Here is an 18,810-nt window from a genome sequence, read left to right as displayed (position 1 = left end):
CTTTCCCTTGCTCTTACCTCCTCTTCTTCCAGGCCCTGTTCCTCCTCGTCCTCCTGCTCCAAGAACAGCTTGTCCAGCTGCTGGAGCTGGTATACGTGGAACTGGCGCTGCAGCTCCTCCGAGGTGCTCAGGCTCCGCAACATCTGCTGGGGGAGGCGGTTGGGGAAACAAAGGCCGATCTGCTCCAGCACGGCCCCCTCCAGCCAGCTTGAGCCCAAGCTCAGAAGACGGTCCGCCATGTAGTGCCTGCAGCGTGCACAGCCCAGCCGAGCCTCAATGTGGGCGCTCAGCAGGGCCTCCCGCTCCAGAATATAGGTCCCCCCATTGCAGCCTGCCTCATCCTCCACACCAGAGCCACAGCCATCTCTGCATCTTAACCTCGCCTCCCCACTGCACCTCCCTTGCCTTCCCTCTAAGACTCACTCTAGGCCTCGCACACCCTGCCTCTCCAGACCCGCACTCACTGGTAGAAGTGCTCAAAAGTTGTGGCAAGCTCCAGGCCAGAGAGGACCATGATGGGCTCCAGGTGCCACTGGAGCCGCCCCAGTACTTCAACTCCAGGGGTTCCACCCATCAGGCCACTCTGGATCTGCTGGTCAATGTGCCGGGCGAACTGCTCACTCATCTGGGGGCAATGGAAAGGGCAGCAGCAAACCATGAAGAGGGAGCAGAGTTTGTGGGGGGCGGGGTTGGGGGAGGAAGGAGGTGAAAGGGCAGGGCAGAAGGGGCCTGGGAGGCTGCTGGGCCCAGCACTCACGTGGGCAGCAGTGAGGAAAGACTGCTGCAGCAAGGCACCAGAGAAGCCGCTGTGCAGGGCCAGAGTGAAGGCCGCCCGGGGCCCAAAGAGCTCCAAGCCTGCCCTCTGCAAGCGCTCGTAGAGTTTACAGTAGCGGGGCACGAAGTCCGGGGCCCTCCAGGCTGAAGCCAGGAATGTGCTGACCTGAGGAGATGGGAAATCGCAGCCCAGGAGCCGCCCAGCAGCCCCGGCCCTGCCCCGACCTCAGCCCCGCTGCCTACCTGCTCCTGTACCACGCTCAGCCAGCACTGCGTTATGTTCCTCAAGCTGCTGCTTGGAAGAACGGGGGAAGGCCCAGGGCTCCAGTCCCGACCCTTACTGCTCTTGCTGGCTGCGGACACAGAGGGCAAAGGAACAGGCTCGTCTCAGCCACTGGGTGAGTCCCAGCGACCGGGGAACTCAGCCCCGGGAAGGCCCGTGGCAAAGCAGGAAGGAAGAGTAAAACGCAGGAGAGAGGAACCAGACAGCACCGCTGCCTGGATTCTTAACTCAACCGGCCACGGCGGGGACTCACGGGGCCGGGCGGATGGCTCAGGAGAAGGTCCGGGAGGAGGATCCACGTGCACCAGCAAGTGGCAAAGGCGACGCACACGAGAGGCAAAGGATGCGGCTCGACTCCGGGGGCTCCGAGAGCTCTCCCTCTGCTCTAGGTACTGATCCAGCAGCCACCCCAGGGAGCTCACACCTTCCGCATCTACAAGAAGACAGGTCAGGAACAGGCCTCCATGGGCGATAGAATGGAGAGCCCGGGAGGAGGAGAGAGGGGAAGCGACTGCATGAAAAGGATTTGGGGCTGGCAGGGCCCCAGTCCTCCCCTCACCAAGGTCTGCTTCCGCTGGAGCCTGGGGACCTGGGGACAGTGTTGGGCTGGGGAGGATTCAAACACCAGAGTCCCAGGGAGCAGTCCCTGGGGCAGGGAGGAGAGGACATTGAGGTGACAGGCCTTCGGGGATAGAGACAGGAACCAAGAGAGCCAAGAGCATTAACTCAGGTCAGCCCTGGGGATAATTACAAGGAGCGGGTTAGTGGGGCCAGGGTGGGGGCGGTTACCCGGGCAGGTGATGTTCTGCACCAGGGGGCTGACCAGGGCCTCCCAGCAGGTCTTGCCCAGCGCTTGGGCGGCCTCTTCATCAGGGAGGAAGCGATCTGCAAAATTCTGCTCGTGACGCAAAACCCTGTTCAGTCTGGGGACAAAGAGTGTCTGGTCAAGGATTAAAGACTTCCTCAGGCCTCCACCCACCTGTGCTCAACTCTCAATCACCCCGAGATGAGCTGGTCCTTCACCCTGCTCCCCCTCCACCACACACTTCTGGTCTCTGCTCTGTTCCCTCCTCCAGCTGCTGCTTGATCTTTGAGACTCTGCTCCCCTCTCCCCCGACTAACAGTATCTCCTTGGCTGCACCCTGCTCCCTTAGCCATCCACCACTCCCTGCCCACCTACCTGGGACAGAGCTGGAGGAGGCGCTTGCGGTCCTCCGCGATGTCCCGGCTCCAGGCTTGGGCCCGAATGGTGTAGAAGAGACATGTACGGCGACACAGCTGCTCTCGGAACAGCGGCCAGAAAGTGGGCTTGGGGCCGAGGACCTCCACACCCCGAACCCGGGTGTCGATGCCGCCCTGCAAGGGGCACAGTTCTCATGCCCTCGGCTCCCTGGAGGCACTCCAGCCTCTCTGGAACTCAGCAGGCTCCTGGGCCACACACGGCCAGCAGACTGAGGAGGACCCTTGATCTAAGCCTGGCCCCCGAACACTGGAGAACCAGCTGCTAGGGAGAGCCTTTGCTTCCTCCTGGACCCTGTGCCCCCCAGTCCCCCAGCCCCACCTGCTGGCAGCGCTTTATGCGGATCTGGATGACAGGCCAGACGCGGCTCAGGTTCTCCAGGAGGACCACCCGGCTGGCAGAGGGCATCACGTTCACCTGGCGGGGTGGAAAGAGGAGGAAGAGACAGGAGTGGAGCCGGAAGACTGCTGACAGCAACCAAGTTTGTGACAGTGTGTGCCCCTTAACTCTCCCATCCCGTGCCTATGGATCTATGCACCTCCACCACCCTGATTCCACTTTCTCGGCTCACAAAGCAGTGCCTGCCCGGGAGGAAGGGATGTGGGAGCTTCACAGGCACTGGGTCCATCTGATGAGGCCCCCGGGACCAACAGAAGGATGGAGAGTAAGGGGAAGCAGGCATGGGGTCCCCACCGTATTGAGCTCCGTGTTGATGCAGCTGGCGTTGTCACCCCCAAACACCACCACCCGGGCCGGCATGTAACTCGAGTCCTCACTGGCCACCAGAAGAGTCAGCTGCCTGGGAGAGAAAGGACTCAATCAGAACCAAGGGCCCTGATCTGGGTGCAAAACGATTTCCGCCCAGCACATCCTCTTCAGACTCCTGTCCTCTTCTTAAGCGTTGGTCTTCCCCAGGCTCCCTGCTTTTCCCTTTACCTTCCCCCAAAGTGATTTCACGTAAACCCATGGTTTCAGCTGAAAGTTAACAGCCGAAGGACTCCAAATTCACGTCTCTACCCTAGACCGCTCTCCTGAGCTTGCAAGCCGCGCATCCAACAGACAGGTCCATGCCGCGCCCACAGGCACCTCCAGGCCCACGTGCCCACACGGATCGGTCATCTGTCCGCAGAAACCTGCTCCTCCTCCCACTTCTCTCCTGGGAAAGAGAACTGGCACCCATCCAGCTATCCAACTAGCACACGTGACGTCTCCCTCATCCAGCCAGCGGCAGGTACCGCAGATCACCTCTCAAGCTCTCCTCGTCCTCCGCCTCCTCGCTGTCTATTCCCGTTCCCGCCGCCTCGCTGAACGTTCACCACTCAGTAAACCTTCCAACTCTGTCCCGGCCTGCCAGCCAAATTCACGTAACTGCCAGAGTTCTCTAAATAAAAAAACCTACTTTTGTCTTTTCCCCTCTTGAAATCCTTCAGTGGCTCCTCAAATTTCAGAATAAAACTCAACCGATTCTTCCTCCTTTTCCAGCTTCCTCTCCTGCCACTTCACTACACAGACCCTTCATCCCAGCCAAGCACAATTACTTCCAAGTTCCCCCCAGTACATCATTGTTTCTTGCTTCCATCCTGCACAGATGCTGTCCCCATATCTGTTGGCCTCTCTCTACCCAGCCAACTTCTACCACAAACTTAACCCACTCAGCCTCTGTTTGCAGCCTCCTCTGAGATCTCAGGTGGCATCAGGATCCAGCACGCCTGTCAACTATCACTTTTTTCTCACTCTCTCTTGCTGCTCTTCCAGCCTGGCTCCCCAGTAAGACTGTCAGATCCCCGCAGACAGGCCCCTCATCTCACTGTTGGTGAGGCTCCAGGCCCTCGCAGGGTACCTGGCGCAGAGCACACAGCAAACCAACGCCCACACGGGGAGTGGGGGAGCTGCTGCTCTACCTCGATCAAAGCACAGGGCGGCGACGTGTGTCTGGTGGAGGGAGCAGGCTCGGGGGGAGAGGGGAGGTCTACACTGTGCTCTGGGAGATCAGGCCGACACGCGTGTCTGTTCACTTCACGAAACGAGTCTGAGGCCCCTCAGGCACAGGGCGTAAGTCGGCGTTGTGTGTATGTAGGTAATTCTTTGAGGACGTGTACTGGGGCGTGTCAGAATATCCATGTGCACGGACAGGTGGACACGGGCGTGCTCACACCTCACGAGAACACCACGGTGCATGTGGAGGGTGATGAAGTGGGAGCCGGTGCTGCCGTTGGACTCCCAGTAGGTCTTCGGGTTGCGATCCGTCAGCTTGCTGGCCCGGTGCGGGTTGGACGACACCTCCACCTTCTCCCAGCACTTGTCCTCTTTCACTTCCACGCTGGAACCTGTGGGCCCGCGGGAAGCCTGGTTAGTTGAGAGAGAAGACAGAAAGGGGACAAGGGAGCAGGAAGGGAAGGGGGAGCAGAGGCTGGGGTGGCCGCAGGAGGAAGCAGATGAGGGCACGAACCCTGGCAGAGATGCCTAAGGAACACGTCGAAGAAGGGGATGTTGATGGGGCGGTGGGTTCGTCTGTGGTCTTCGATCTGGCCCAGCACCATCTGCAGCCGGGACACGGAGAGAAAGGGTGTGGGGAGGGGGCAGGCACACGGAGACACACGTGGAGAAAGAGTCAGGAGGCGACAGAGCACTCAGCCCCGTTCTCCAGAATCCTGGCAGAATAGAACCACGTGGGCTAAGGGCTGGGGAACAAGGGCCCTCGATCTGCCACCACTTGTGCCAGAGGGACACGGTGAGGCCCCGTCCCCCGGCTGCCGCCTCCCTCAGCCTGGACCCGCAGGCTCCTCACCTGAATGCAGCCCGCCAGGATGCTGGAGGTGAGGTTGCTGTAGAGCTGGGCGTGCTGCTCACACTCTGTCACCAGGTCCCGCAGCTCGCAGGCCAGCAGCAGCTGAGCCGAGTGCTTCTCCAGGACCTTGGTGAGGGCGTCTTTGGCTCCCAGGCAGCAGAGCACCACCGCGTAGTCCTTGTGCGTGGAGGCCAGGCGATACAGGAAGCACAGCAGCTCCTGGACAATCTGGCCCAGAGACGCCGAGATTAACATGGGGATGCAAAGGGCGGGCTGGGGGTGGCCTTAGATGTGGGGTGCGGTGGCTGAGATCTCGGAGAACTTGAGAGCAGAGTACCAAAGACAGGCTGGCACAGAATGCTGGGGTGAGGACCCAGGGGTGAGGGGCAGAGCTGGGGCACCGCTCTGCAGGCTTCCTCCTGCCAGGACCAGCCTATTTCTGGCACCAGCCTCAGTGCCTGAGCCTCTCCCCACAGGGCACACGCCCCGCCTCCCCCGCCAAAGGCAGAGAGTAAGGACTGCATGGACTGGGGAACGTGGGCTTCTCCCAAACCCAGAATCTAAAATTCAGGCGCAGTGAGAAGGCCTCGGTTCTGGCCTCCTTCCTCCACTCCCTCCCAGTGTCCCGGCCCATCCAGGCAGGCTGTGCTGTGCCCCCCGGGGCCTCACCCAGCAGCTGGTGCCTCTGGGCTGCCTGCCTGCCCACCCTGGCCAGGGCTCGGGTACCTCAGAGTCACTGCCGGGGCCACTCAGACAGTTGAGGCAGGGCTCCAAGACCTCGTGCCAGGGGAGGACCATGGCCTCAGTGTGATCCAGCAGCTGGGTCATGACCCTGGCGAGGGGTGGCAAAAAGTGAAGCCCCTGCAGTTGCCAGCTGCCCTCGCTCCCGACACACGGGGGCCCCCCACCCCAGCCCAGCCTCTCACCTCAGCGCCGTCAACAGCAGGGTTTTATTGGGCCCGGGGGCGTCCAGAGTCCACAGGAACAGGAGGAAGGGCTGGCTCTCCTGCTGGAGGCGCTTGAGGAGGGGCTTCACGGCGCCCCCCGGGCCGCCCTCTCGGCACAGCACGCGCTCCAAGTCCAGGAGGAGTTCTGCAGACGGGCCCCCCACCAGGGATCGGATCAGCAGCTCAGGGGACCCCTCCTGGCCCTGGGCACTGAGGGTCTCCGGTGCTGCTGCCCAGACACACGGGAGGGAAAAATACAGGTATGAAGAAGAGTCACACGAGCTGGTCAGACTGAGATGAGCAGATACAGAAAACCACCCCCGAACTTTCCCCCACTGTGAGGACATCGACTGTTTCTACTCAACAGTGGCGGACTTCTTTTTCTGGCCGCAAATATATATCTCTGTTGTTGTTCAGTCACTAAGTCACATCCTACTCTTTGCAACCCCATGGACTGCAGTCTGCCAGGCTTCCCTGTCCTTCACCAACTCCCAGAGTTTGCTCAAACCCATGTCCATTGAGTCAGTAGACTGAATATATATCTAGCTATATCTGGAAAAAAAAAAAATCAGTATGGCAAACGCTGTCAAGTTAAACAGCACAGTGTTACTTCATACGGTCCCACTACTCTCTCTGATTACTAAATGTGAGCTATGGTACTACACAAGCCAACAAATACTAGCTATTATAGTCACGTCCCCTATACTACCGAGCATGGTGGCTTCAGAGGTACAGACTAAAAGATACAGTGCCTATTTCAATTTGCCCCCATACTTCCAGGTTTCACTTGTGCGTTGAATACAGAGCGTTTCTTCCCTACGGTATCAATATTTCACATTCTAAGTCACAAACTTCTGTATCACAAGTTACAATTCCTCTACCAAAGGCCTCTCTAGAAGTCATTTCAACCAACCTTGCAGTGACCAGGAAGAGTGGACCGCACCCAGCCCAGACAGATGAAAGTCCTTTTATGTTTAAAGCCATACAGAGAAGACCAATCTCCCTGCACCTATTCTAAAAGTCCCCTCTCCTCCCGGTCAGGAAGTCCTCCTTGAGACCTAACTTGAGCACGAAAGCCCTCATTCATTTCCTGAAGGGTCATCGTGTCTTTTCAGCAAGGAACTAGGGTGTAAACCTGAGTCCTCCTGGCCACGGGCGGGGACCAGCTCCTCAGTACACCCACTACCTCCACAACGGTACCTGCAGGCTCGGGGCTGCCAGGTGGCTCCGAGTAGCGATTGAGAAGCATCATGAGGATGGTGCGGGTGGTGGGCATGGGTTCTGTCCCCGGTGCTATGCCTGAGTGTCTAAACAAGGTGTCTCTCAGCTCACGGGTGATGATCTGGTCTCCCAGAGTGTGGTGGTTGCACAAAAGTAGGTTGAGCAGGAGGAGGCCGTTTCTCACCGCGGAGGAGCAGCTGGGAGGAGGGAGGTGTCCCGGGAAGAAATTGAAAGAGAATGAATGAGAAGGAAGCAGAGAGCTAGCAGAAAGGGAGGAGCCCTGTGGCTGGGGACAGAGGGGTTCCAGGGGTCCCTCTGAGGACAGACACCTGGTCTCTTGACCTCAGGTCACTCCTCCCAACCCCAGGAAAGAAGGACAGGGGTCTCTGATCTCTGGAACCTCCCTACCCTCAACCACTTGGCCTCTCTTCTAGCACCACCCCGAGAGGGCCAGGGCATTTCATCCAGAGGTGACAGTGGGAAGGGAGCTTCTGCAGAGCACATGAGCCCGGGGCAGGGGAGCGGCAGGGCGTGGGGCTTAACAGGAGTCTGGCATTCGGGAGGGGAGATCCTGACCCCTCTGTGTTCAGCATCAGGACCACGGCAGCAGGGACAGTGAGGAGCAGGCTCTCGGAGTCCGGGCGGGTGGCCGAGTCGATGCTGGCGAAGATCTCCCTGGTCATCTGGGCGTCAAACAAAGGGTGGACGGAATCTTGGCCAGTGACAAACGTGGGGATCTCCGAGGAGCTGGCGATGGCCAGCATCTTCAGCGCCTGAGCAGGGGGTGTGGAGACAGAGTCAGGAGTGGGCACGGCCTCTGTGCAGAAGAGGGGAGAGAGCCGGGCTGCATTCTAGACCTCAAACTCTGGGGCAGCTGAGTTGTTTGCAAATAGAAATGAAAGAGGCAGTGATGGGACATCAAAGGCTTTTTTAAAAAAAAAGAAAAGAAAGCCAGCCAGAAAACCCAAGGCTCCAGGGTAACGTGAGCACACAGCTTCTCTCTGCCAGGACTGAAGCTCGGCCATGCAGAGGTGGGTGGCCACCCATTCGCAGCATCCCCTCCGGACGGAGCCCTTTCACAGCCTCAATGCGTATTCAAGACTTTGCTTGAAGCCACCTTCCATCTCATTCGGTCGCTCCTCCCTTTAAAAAACCTCTCCCTCAGAGTTCTGTAACTTCTTGTCCTCCTAGTCATCCTACCTCTCTGGAGTTCCTCTAATGCCTGATCCCAACCACGGAAGCTCTGAGTCCCCCTTCTCCTCAAACTCTGCACCCCACCCCACTCCATGCAACCTCAGGCTCTCCCCCACTGTCTCTACCACCTGTATGCCAACACTCCCGCCCCCGTCCCCAGGCCGCCAAAGCCAGTATCCAGCCTGCCTGGATGAGGCTACTTGGGTTGCCTCACAGGCAGAGTGAGGCTAGAATTACAGGAAAAAATACTTGGAACATGCAAATGCGTTGGCTGGTTCTCAGAGAAACTGAAATTAGGATGAACACTAAACCATCAGAGTGGAGAAGGTCTTGGCTGGTGAAAGGGCTGACTCTGGAGAGGAAATCTCATTGGGATGGAGGAAAGGAGAGCTTACTCCTCAGGACGATCCCCTGGTGAGGGCTGGACCCATCAAGCAAATGCCACCTCATAATGAAGTTTTCTCCCTTTGGCTACACTACCTTCCCCGCTCCAAGCTGAATTCTGGACATCTTAAGTTATAAACAAACTGATGCAATTCTGTTATAGGGCAAGAATTTGAGTTCAGAAGCATTTGGTCATGCACTTTGAAAGGATCAGGGAATTCTTTGAGCAGACCTGGTCTGGACTCAGAATGCTTGGCTGATCTGGGGAGAAGCAGCAGCAGGTTGGCCCCATAAAGGAAGAGCCTGCTGGCCTCCCCCAGGCACAGACTGCCCCAAGAGCACCTGTGCTCCAGTCCACTGGACTGCTGGCATCCATGCTCAGAACTGCTCTGGACAAGGCCTGCCTGTCCCCTCAGGGAGCCTCAGGTTAAACGGAGCACACACTGGCCAGGCCTCCCCACCAGCCTGCTCCTCTGTCTGCAGCACTCAGAAAGCTGAATCTTCCTCCCTAAACAAGGGCCTCCTCTCCCCACTCCCTGGGCCCAGGGTTGGCAAGGCTGCAATGCAATGCTGGCTTGGCTTTACCCACATCTGGTGAGGAGGTACTTTCTGTGTTCTGGGACCACTCAGATAAAATGGCTAAAAATTACTGTCACATCTAAAAATTGTGACTTTAATCAGGCACTAGGTTGTTAGTAAAAATCCTTGGAAAAGTCAACATACGTAAAAATTCAACTTGACTTTCTCTGCACATCGCTTCCTCTTTCAGAGTTCCCCACTAGTGAAAGACCACCCCATCCACCCCTGCTGCTCAACTTTAAACCTGGGAGTCATTCTCAGAAACACCTTTCTCCCTGCCTCCACACAGGCGTTTTGTCTCCTGGACTGTCCAGCTGGATCTCCTCCATCCCAATGTCTCCTCCTTGTTTGAATTATCAGAGAACCTCCTCAAGACCAGCAGAGCCCACCCCTGACCTACCCACCCTGGTCATCACTCTACCGCCAGGCCCGGCCCACTCACCGCCAGCCCCGCCTGCTGCACCAGGACGGAAGTCTTGTACTCTTGCATGCAGACCAGCACAGCGTAGATGCCGCCCTCCCTGGCGAAGAGCGGGCGCCACTCGTGCTTGGTCATGAGCAGGTAAAGGAGCCGCAGAGCCAGCACCACCACCATCTTCTCTCCCACCTGGTTGGTCAGCAGCTCCACCAGCGTCTTCACCAGCTTCTCCCTGAGAGAGAAGAGACATCAGGGTTTCCCATCCCAAGAGTCTCGCCTGACTGCCCGTCCAAGCCTGTCCACAAAGATGCAGTCCATCCCCCCTCACCCTCTCCATCCTACCATCCCCGCCTCAGGCTCCCTCCTGCTGCCTGCTCCTCTGCAGTCTGTCTCAGCTCTTCTCCTCATCGAGTAGGCAATATAGCAAAAGGGTGATGAGCTCTGGCTCATCTTTTCAAATAAATCTACAAATTCACCATAATGTTAAAATCAAAATGCCCAAAAGGTGTTTTTGTTTTTGTTTTAAAAAAGGGCAGGGTTTCCTTGGTGGCTCAGTGGTAAAGAATTCACCTGCCAACAGCAGGAGACACGGGTTCAATCCCTGATCTGGGAAGATCCCACAGGTTGTGCAGCAACTAAGCCTGTGAGTCACAACTATTGAACTCATGTTCTAGAGCCTGGGAGCTGCCACTACTGAAGCCCGTGTGCCCCAAAACCTGTGCTCCACAAAGAGAAGCCACTGCAATGAGAATCCCATGCACAACTACAGAGTAGCAGCTGCTGGCCAAAGACAAAAGTCTGCACAGCAACTAAGATCCAGCACAGCCAAAATAAATAAATAAACAAAATGCCCTTACCAAGAGAAAAATGTTTCAACTGGTCTACAAAAGATCTTAAAAAAAAAAATGACAAGCCGACAAGTGCATAAGAGTATGGTAGCCTGCAGATACTCTTGCCCTCAGCCTTATGCTGACAAAGACTTGTATTGAAATATTTTTATTTCTATTATGAATAAGCTATTTCATTATTGTTGCACACCAGATGATGCAACCTGATGTAAAATATAACTAAAATCAAGAGGGAAAAAAATGACAGATTTAGGCACAGAAAGAGAAAATAAAATAGGCAAGAATAGTCAAGGACTGGTTGGAAAGAAATAACTGTAGACTTGCCTACTACTTATCAAAATAAAACTTATAATGATTAAAACTCTGGAAATACAGCATAGCCAAACAGATTAGAAGAGAGATAAGGGCAGCATCTCAGCCAGTGAGGACAGCAAGGACCATGCAAAACATGAGGCAGAGACATGTGGCTATCCATCTGAAAAAAGGAAGGCTGGAGCTCTGCTTCACTCCACTTGCAAAAATAGACTGCAAACAGATTTTAAAATGTATGTGAAAAGTAAAGTCACAGATATTTTTAGGAAGTATAGGAAATATTTTTATAGTCCTAAAATGGAATAGACCCTCTTCAAACCTAGAAACCATTAAAAAAAAAGTTGAAAAAGACAGCAGCATGAAAATCTAAAAGTTCAACATAATAAAAGATACTAGCCCCAAGTTAAGACCCTGGGCACCTAAGCTACAGAAAGGGTCAGGTGAAAACGCAGATCTGAAGGGAAGGAAGCAGTGCCTGCAGAATCCTTGGGTCACAGTGAGCGTCTCAAGGGGAAATAAGCTGGACTAACATTTTTCTGCCCTGGGGCAGAGATGAAGTTGGTCTGGGAACTAGGAAGGAATGGAGGACAAAAAGACAAATCCTGAGAAATAACGCAAATAAAAGCACTGAGAAGGTTCTGTTTACTCCTGCCTCTTGTGTTGGACAACAAGGTTTGTTCTGGGGTTTCAAGGCCTGGAGGTGCAGGGATCCGGGGCCCCACAGAGCCATAACCCCACCCAGTGCTGAGGGGGACCAGTGGCCAGAGCACTCGTGGTCCCTCCCGGGGCAGAGCTGCTTTCCATCTTCTCTCATGGGCCTTACGAGGACTACAATGTGAACCAAACGTATTTTAAATATATAGCCCCCTCTCTGGAGCCCTGATTTACTGCAAACAAGTTAATATCCAGAGGTGATGTACATGAATAAACAAAGAAATATGTAAGGATGTTTACTAAAATGTTAACAGTGACTATCTCTGCATAGAGGCTTTTCAGATGATTGTTATTCTCATAATTTTCATTTTCTTATAGGAATCATATGTATTATCTTATATTCAGAAAATAAAGAAAATATGATTATAGAAGAGACAATATTTGGAACAGAAATAATGAATTAATATCCAGAATGTCTGCAAATCAATAAAAAAAAGACAAAGACCCAAGAAGAAAATGGGCAACGGATAAGAATATTTATAGGAGAATACAAGAAGCGCATGCAAATATGCCTAACTTCTCAAGAAATTAAAGACAAAAAGATACCAATCACTTCAAAATTTTGTCAACCTGATAGGTTTTTGAAAATGATAATAGCCAGTGCTGGCAGATGTGAGGAAAAATAGATCCCTTAGAACACTGTGTGTGAGAGAACAGACTTGTAGTTGCCGAATGGGGGAGGAGGGTGGGAGAGGGACGGACAGGGAGTTTGGGAGTAGCAGCTGCCAGCTATTATACATAGGATGGATAAACAACAAACTCCTACTGGATAGCACAGGAAACCATACTCAGTATCCTCTAATAAAAGATAATGGAAAAGAATCTGAAAAAGAATACACAAATGAATCACTATACTGTACAGCAGAAATTCACATAACATTGTAAATCAACTATATCCTTCAACAAAATAAAATTTTACAAAATAAGGCTACATTTGAATTTGGATATAATCACATTGCAGAGTCCAAGGCAGCAGTGAAAACGAGGCAGCACCACGCGGACGGACATACTGCATGCAGACACACTGCGTGCAGGCAGAAAGCTGCAGAAACAGGCAGAGGGTGATCACATATACTAAAACTCAAATGCAGAAGACACACTAACAGATATAAGCCTCTAGAAGGTCTGAAGGATACGTGCTGAGATGTGTGACAACAGCAGTAAAATGGAACTCTGACTTTTCATTCTCTGGATCTTTTAAAATAAGAATGTAATGGTGTACTACTTGTAACTAAGAAGTATTTTTTAAAAAATTTAGGGGACTTCCCTGGTGGTCCAGTGGTTAAGTATTTGCCTTGCAATGCAGGGGATGTGGGTTCGATCCCTGGTCGGAGAACTAAGATCCCACATGCCAAGGGGCTTTAAGCCTGCAGACCACAACTACTGAGTCTGTGTACCACAACTAGAGAGTCCATGTACTGCACATGAAAGATCCTGCATGATGCAACGAAGACCCTGAGTGACACAACTAAGATCTGAGGCAGCCAAATTAATTCATTAATTATTTTTCAATTTAATAGGAAGAAAGTAGACAGAGAGAAAAAAAAAAATACTCAAAAGCCAAAAGGACCTCGATTTGAATCCTGATTCTATTATCTGTCATATTGGGCGAGTTACTTAAATTCTCTAAGCCTCAGTCCCTGACCCACACAGTGGATAAGAATAGCATCAGGTTTTCCTCTGGAGATGGGAGGATTTAAAGAGAGAATGCTTATAAAACTTTAAGCACAAGAGCCTGGCACGGAACAAGTGCTCCAAGAATATTAACCACCATATAGTCCACCTTCCTACTCAGTTACACCTCAAGCTGACCCTTCTTTCCCCCAGCCTTTCTAACTCTTGATCTCCTAGCTCCTTTCCTCCCTACCACTATCCTCCCCCAACTGACAGCTTAAACCATAACTCCCACTTCCCTCCACAGGGTTCTAACCTCAGGAATCTGTCGGGACGGACCAGAGGGTGGTCTCGCTCTGTGACCTCCTCCACGGCCTGGGAGAGAGCGCAGAGTGCTGAGAGCTGCAGACTGGTGTCCAAGCTGGAGATCTGCACGGTGGCCACGACTGCTGCCACGTACTGGTCCAGAGAGCTGCGTGGCCCAGGACCCCGCAAGGCTCTAATCATTTCTGAAAGTCGTGACAGAAAGGCGGTGGCTTAAAAAAAAAACAAAACTGTGGCATCTTCACCTCGGAACTCTCTAACGGCCAAGCCCAATTATCCTACTGACGTTTGAACACCCTGTTCACTACTGTAGCTTGCATCCAGAATGCTCCGAACTCTGTGTGAGGGATTTAATAGTCAGGCAACGAAGATGACGATATTCTAGAAAACGGACCCTCTTTTTCCAGGGAGACTGAAGAAAGGCAGCAAGGACTGTACATAATCGAGGTCCAAGGAAGGAAAATGGATACACGCTTCCAATGCACTTTCTCATGCAGAAGTGATCTCGCTCCACGGCATGCCCTCCCCTGACGACCCACTTCTCTGGGGGGGGGACCCAGGACTTACTCCCACCTCTCTGCCCTCCCCTCCCAGCACCTGACTCACCACTGGCTGCCTCCTTCATCCCGGGGGGCAGAGCCATCCCCTCAGTCACCAGAAGCTGGTTGAACAGCTGCGAATCGCTCTGTGCCATGGGCGGCTCAGTTTTTCCCTTGACCGGCTCTGCCTCTGCCTTGAGGGGCTCGGCCTTCACTTTGGGGGACTCAGTCTCCTCCTCTAAGAAGGTGGCCTCTGACTTCGACTCCTCTTCAGGATCCAGGGTACTGGAGTGGCTTTGTGACGAGCCACTTAGAGCGTCGGGCTGCAGCCCGTACTTGGTGTAGATCTGGGAGTTGAGCAGGTCACTGAGGGTGCTGCCCTCAAACCGATTCCTGAGAACCTGCAGCAGACCCTCTGCCATGGCCACGGAGACAGACATTTCACCCAGGGCCTTCTCATCCAGGATCTGCCAACAGAAAGGCTTATACTTCAGGAAGGAGCCGACACCAAGGGTATGGGGACAGTAGCAGGAGGTGGGCCACCTCACGCTGGCGCCCCGTGCACACTTCCTGCATCCTAGGGCCTCCCAGCCTTTGCCTCATCCCCAGGGAAGGATTCCTTGGCTCTCTAACCTCTAAGCTCTCTAAATTCACTCCACCCTCCCCTAGGCAGTCCCACAGGGTGAACTACCTTAGAGAATCCCAACTCTAACCCCACCCCAACCCCCATCAGGCATCTCCAGTCTGTAATACCTCATCCAGGTTCTCCCGAAGTCTCTGGAATATTGGCTGCTGCTCACATACATCCAACTTCTTGATGAAGAAGAGCAGCTCCCACCACTCAGCCTGGGTCAGGTAACCCGGTTCCTCATTCCTCTGAGGCTCGGGCTGGAGGTATGGCAAAGAGCAGAGCCCGTCCACTGGCTTCCAGTCCCAGGAGGGGAGTGCTGGGGAGACAGGCACGGGGGGCCTCAGCCTCTGCCGGGGGACTGAATGGATTCCTGAACATCTGGGGCAGCTCCTGGTCCTGAGAGGGCTGCATTCTGCCTGCTCCTCCTCTGTTCAGACACAGTGTCCTTGTCCCCTCCCTGGCTCACCTGTGCCCAACACAGCAGCCCCCGCCCCCTTCTCTGCAGCCACTGAAGCCGTGTCCTCAGCAGTCTCCTCAGGACCCAGGATCTCCAGCATGTGCCAGTGCACCCAGTAGGTACGGCCTGTCGACTGCCAGAAGACCTGGTGTGGACAAAGGGAGACACAGAGAAGATGAGAGAGGGCTCAGCCCTGAGAACCCCGCGCTGGGCAAGCTGGAGTGGATGGCCAGACCCAGGCTTGGGGCATGCAGCACTCAGGGGCACGCCAGGCTAGGCCTGGGAAATCTCCAACACACAAGGCTCCCTTTCCCAACCAAGGCATGCCCTGCTTCTCCTCTCCTCCTAACCCGGAAGGCCTCTGCTCCCACAGTCCCTCCGAGCCCACTCCACTGCCAGGGGTGGGGATATCTGGATAGACCAGTTCTGCTCCTGGTCAAGGGAGTTTCTCCTTGACCTCACAGCCCACCCACTCCTGCCAGATTTTCCCCGCCCTCCAAGAGCCCCCTCTCCATCACTGATCCTCTTGAAAGCATTCCGGTTCTCTGGGGGTATTCTCCCTGGGTGGCCGGCCAGAGCCCCCAGCATGAAGCATGATGCCCCAGCTCTGCCCCACGCAGACGGACCCCCGGTGGTGGCCCTGCTCACCTGCACAGGGGGCACGCCATTGTTGCTCTGCCGGAACTCGCCCTCGTCCCCGGCGCTGATCTCTTCGTAGTCATCCAGCATCCGCACTCGCATCCCCGGCTGCAGGGTCTGCTGCACATACTCACCGTAGCCACTAAGGCTGGAGAATTCAGCACGCTGGCGGAAGGCCCGCCCTTGCCTCCTGGGGGTCGCAACGATGGTGGGGAGTAAAAGGCTGGGGCTTGAAATGCTGGGCTGAAAGATGGACCGGGTCGGCCGGGGTGGCAACGTGCCCTGTTGGCTGAGGTTCCGGGCCCAGCCCATGCTCCGCACCAGCTCCGAGATAAGGTTGCCCACAGCCATACTGAACTCCAGCTCCCGCTGTCCCCGGCTCTTCTCCCGGCCCAAATCCTCCCTCGAGGTTGGGGAGCCTCGGTCTCCAGCCCCCTGCTCTGGACTGTTATTCAGCTGATCCAGCAGGGAAGTGACACACAGGTAGCGTTTCACCAGGGAGAAGAGCAGTTTTCCTGGGATCTGGAGGACACAGTCCATGGTGTAACTTCCTCTTCTCCCAGCTCCCACCCCTCTCCTTTCCCTCGACATCAGACTCTCCAGAAAAGGATAAAGGCCTCATCCCCACACCTGCAGTTCCCAAACGGTGACTTACATAAGAAACACCCAAGGAATGCCTTAAAACAGACTCCTGGGTTCTCATCTCAGAGACTCGGTGTGGGGAGGATAATATGAACCTTCATTTTAGTAGGTTCCCCAGGCTGCCCTGGTGCTGGTGCAGTCCTGAACTACATTTTCAGAAATCATGCCCTGGCCCTCGTACACAGCCTTTCCCCCACAGCTGCAAGGGTACCTGAGGCAGGTGAATGCCCTCAAAGGCCATGCAGTGCTCCTCGGAAGACGTGGTCTCTGCGAACAGTTCCAGCAAAGTATAGCGGCTGTCAAAATCCATGTGCTGCTCGATGCCGTCTTGTTGGCTCAGTGACAGAAGGACGTGAGCCCGACTCCCTGTAATGCACACCGGACCCAGATCTTCTCCTCAATCCCCACTACGCCTCCCCACATCACCTGCCCCCAGACTGTCTATCCTCCACCCCAGAGGCTTTCAAACTTCTTTGTGACTGAGACTCCGAGGAACAGACACATTTCACACAGTCACCTGACACGAGTGTAAACTATGTGAAACTGAAACATACATCTCATGCTACAAAACTTACACTACTAAGTGCTCTGAGCTGATGTTTCACATTTTTTAAAAATGTTGGTTATAACCTACGAAAGTGATTTCACAACCAACTAACAAATCTTCAACCAGAACACATAAACTTATTCTCATTTCTTCTCTGCTACTTCCCTGAGGACAGACAGCTAAACCAGGTGCTATCATTCTATCCTGTTTCTGCACCTGTGATGGCTTATTAATCTACATTTTCCCTTTGCAATTAAATTGATGTCTACCAAATACTAGGTGCTCTTACAGAGCTGGGAAACCCCTCCTCTTCCTGTTCTTACTCCTGTGGCCCCATTCTCTCCAGAGGCTCCCTTCTTCCCATGGCTGTCTCTCACCAGCATCGTGGGCTGCCAGGGCCTGCAGCATCTTGCCGGCACTCCGACGGATCTGAGGCTCAGGGTTGCACAACATGTGCATGAGTAGGTCCAGGGCGCCCGTCTCCCTGAAGACCCCGGTGAGGGGTCCGATGCTGGCATAGGCGCTGAGCACGTGAATGGTGTGGAGCACAGCGGCCGTGAGGCTCGAGGTCCCACCTTCTGCCAGCTGTCGGGCAGCCCTGCGCACCAGTGCCCGCACGTCGGCCTCCATCTCTCCCATGGCCACGTCATCCAGACCGCCTGGGTCTCGGGGAAAGCTTGCTGAACCCCCAGCTGTCTCGTGCTGAGGTCCCTTAGACAACGCCCGTTCCCCTAACAGCATGGGGCAGCTGGCATAGACCTCGGGGGCTGACAGCCACATGAGGATGTGCTCTGCCTTGCCCTCCTCCACACCCACTCTGCCCACTTCCCCACACCTCAGGACACTCCATCGGATCAGGTATTCAGGATGCCCATCCTGCCCAGGCCGCTGTCGAAGGAGCTCTTCGGGATATGCCTGTAGCCGGGGCCCCAAGGGCACCATGAGGTCCCCAGTGCGCCGTTCTCCCACCATCCTGACTTCCTGGGACACACAAGGAGAGAAACAGAGGCACTGTGGGAAAGAGAAAAACCTATGTGAAGGGGGTGGAACCTTGAGGCGCACACAGGGTGGGGGGTGATTGGTAGGCTGCATGGAATTTGGAGGCCAAAGAGAAAAGGCCAAGAATAGGATGGAATAAATAACCTAAACACACTTTGGGATTTGTAAGAGAAGGAGAACGAAGTGAAAAACAGCGATAGAAGGAAATGAAAAGGTTTCCAAAACGGAAGAAATTACAAGAGAGGAGGAGAAGAAGAGAAAGTAAGATAACAAAAACAGTGGATGATTAATCAGGACAATTTGGGCAGAACAGGAGGGTGGCTGAGGGGTACAAATCAGGACTTAGAAGGATGACATGGGTGAGCAGGTAGGACAGCAGCCTGTGAGACAGTGGGGCCAGAACAAGTCAGGAAAGTCAGGATGGGGGAAGGAGCAGGACAGGGAGCATAAATGACAGGTTAAAGCTGGAATGTGGGTATAAAGGGGTGGGTTGTGGCAGATATTAAGAAGAGAGACTAAAGGAGGCAGATGACTGGATGAGAAAAAGATATGAGAACATTGGGAAAGGGAGAGGGGACTAGGGATCCAAATAAAATTATGGGAGGGAAAAAACCAAGTCCCACCCTGCCCTTATGCTGTATGTATGGTAAAAGTCTAAGTCAAGTGGATCTAGGTGTAGGTAATAATCATGGAGTTGAAGGGTAGGGAATGAGGTC

The 18,810-nt window shown here is 54.3% G+C and overlaps 1 protein-coding gene across 6 annotated transcripts in view; it reads right to left on the bottom strand.

Annotated features, from left to right (window-relative positions):
- The window catches only part of CUL9 (cullin 9), a 35,540-nt gene that overhangs the window by 15,413 nt on the left and 1,317 nt on the right, over positions 1–18,810 (bottom strand). For 4 of the 6 annotated variants that reach the window (XM_043907518.1, XM_043907516.1, XM_043907521.1 and 1 more), the window contains exons 2-25: positions 17,473–18,076; positions 16,760–16,914; positions 15,916–16,428; positions 15,277–15,412; positions 14,933–15,126; positions 14,247–14,646; positions 13,633–13,825; positions 9,853–10,060; positions 7,830–8,026; positions 7,233–7,450; positions 6,012–6,261; positions 5,812–5,917; positions 5,086–5,313; positions 4,747–4,837; positions 4,453–4,624; positions 2,991–3,096; positions 2,619–2,714; positions 2,238–2,413; positions 1,847–1,980; positions 1,311–1,490; positions 1,018–1,127; positions 758–940; positions 465–625; positions 18–246 (exon numbers count right to left, since the gene is read on the bottom strand). In XM_043907518.1, coding sequence (XP_043763453.1) covers positions 18–246; positions 465–625; positions 758–940; positions 1,018–1,127; positions 1,311–1,490; positions 1,847–1,980; positions 2,238–2,413; positions 2,619–2,714; positions 2,991–3,096; positions 4,453–4,624; positions 4,747–4,837; positions 5,086–5,313; positions 5,812–5,917; positions 6,012–6,261; positions 7,233–7,450; positions 7,830–8,026; positions 9,853–10,060; positions 13,633–13,825; positions 14,247–14,646; positions 14,933–15,126; positions 15,277–15,412; positions 15,916–16,428; positions 16,760–16,914; positions 17,473–18,067 — 5,031 coding nt within the window. In that variant the 5' untranslated portion in view covers positions 18,068–18,076. Of the gene's footprint in view, positions 1–17; positions 247–464; positions 626–757; positions 941–1,017; positions 1,128–1,310; positions 1,491–1,846; positions 1,981–2,237; positions 2,414–2,618; positions 2,715–2,990; positions 3,097–4,452; positions 4,625–4,746; positions 4,838–5,085; positions 5,314–5,811; positions 5,918–6,011; positions 6,262–7,232; positions 7,451–7,829; positions 8,027–9,852; positions 10,061–13,632; positions 13,826–14,246; positions 14,647–14,932; positions 15,127–15,276; positions 15,413–15,915; positions 16,429–16,759; positions 16,915–17,472; positions 18,107–18,810 lie in introns of all 6 variants that reach the window. The other 2 variants (XM_043907519.1, XM_043907517.1) reach the window with 2 other exon arrangements.

This window comes from Cervus elaphus, chromosome 7, assembly GCF_910594005.1.
Source record: "Cervus elaphus chromosome 7, mCerEla1.1, whole genome shotgun sequence".
Lineage (NCBI taxonomy): Eukaryota > Metazoa > Chordata > Mammalia > Artiodactyla > Cervidae > Cervus > Cervus elaphus.
This window is presented reverse-complemented; position numbering and strand designations above follow the sequence as displayed.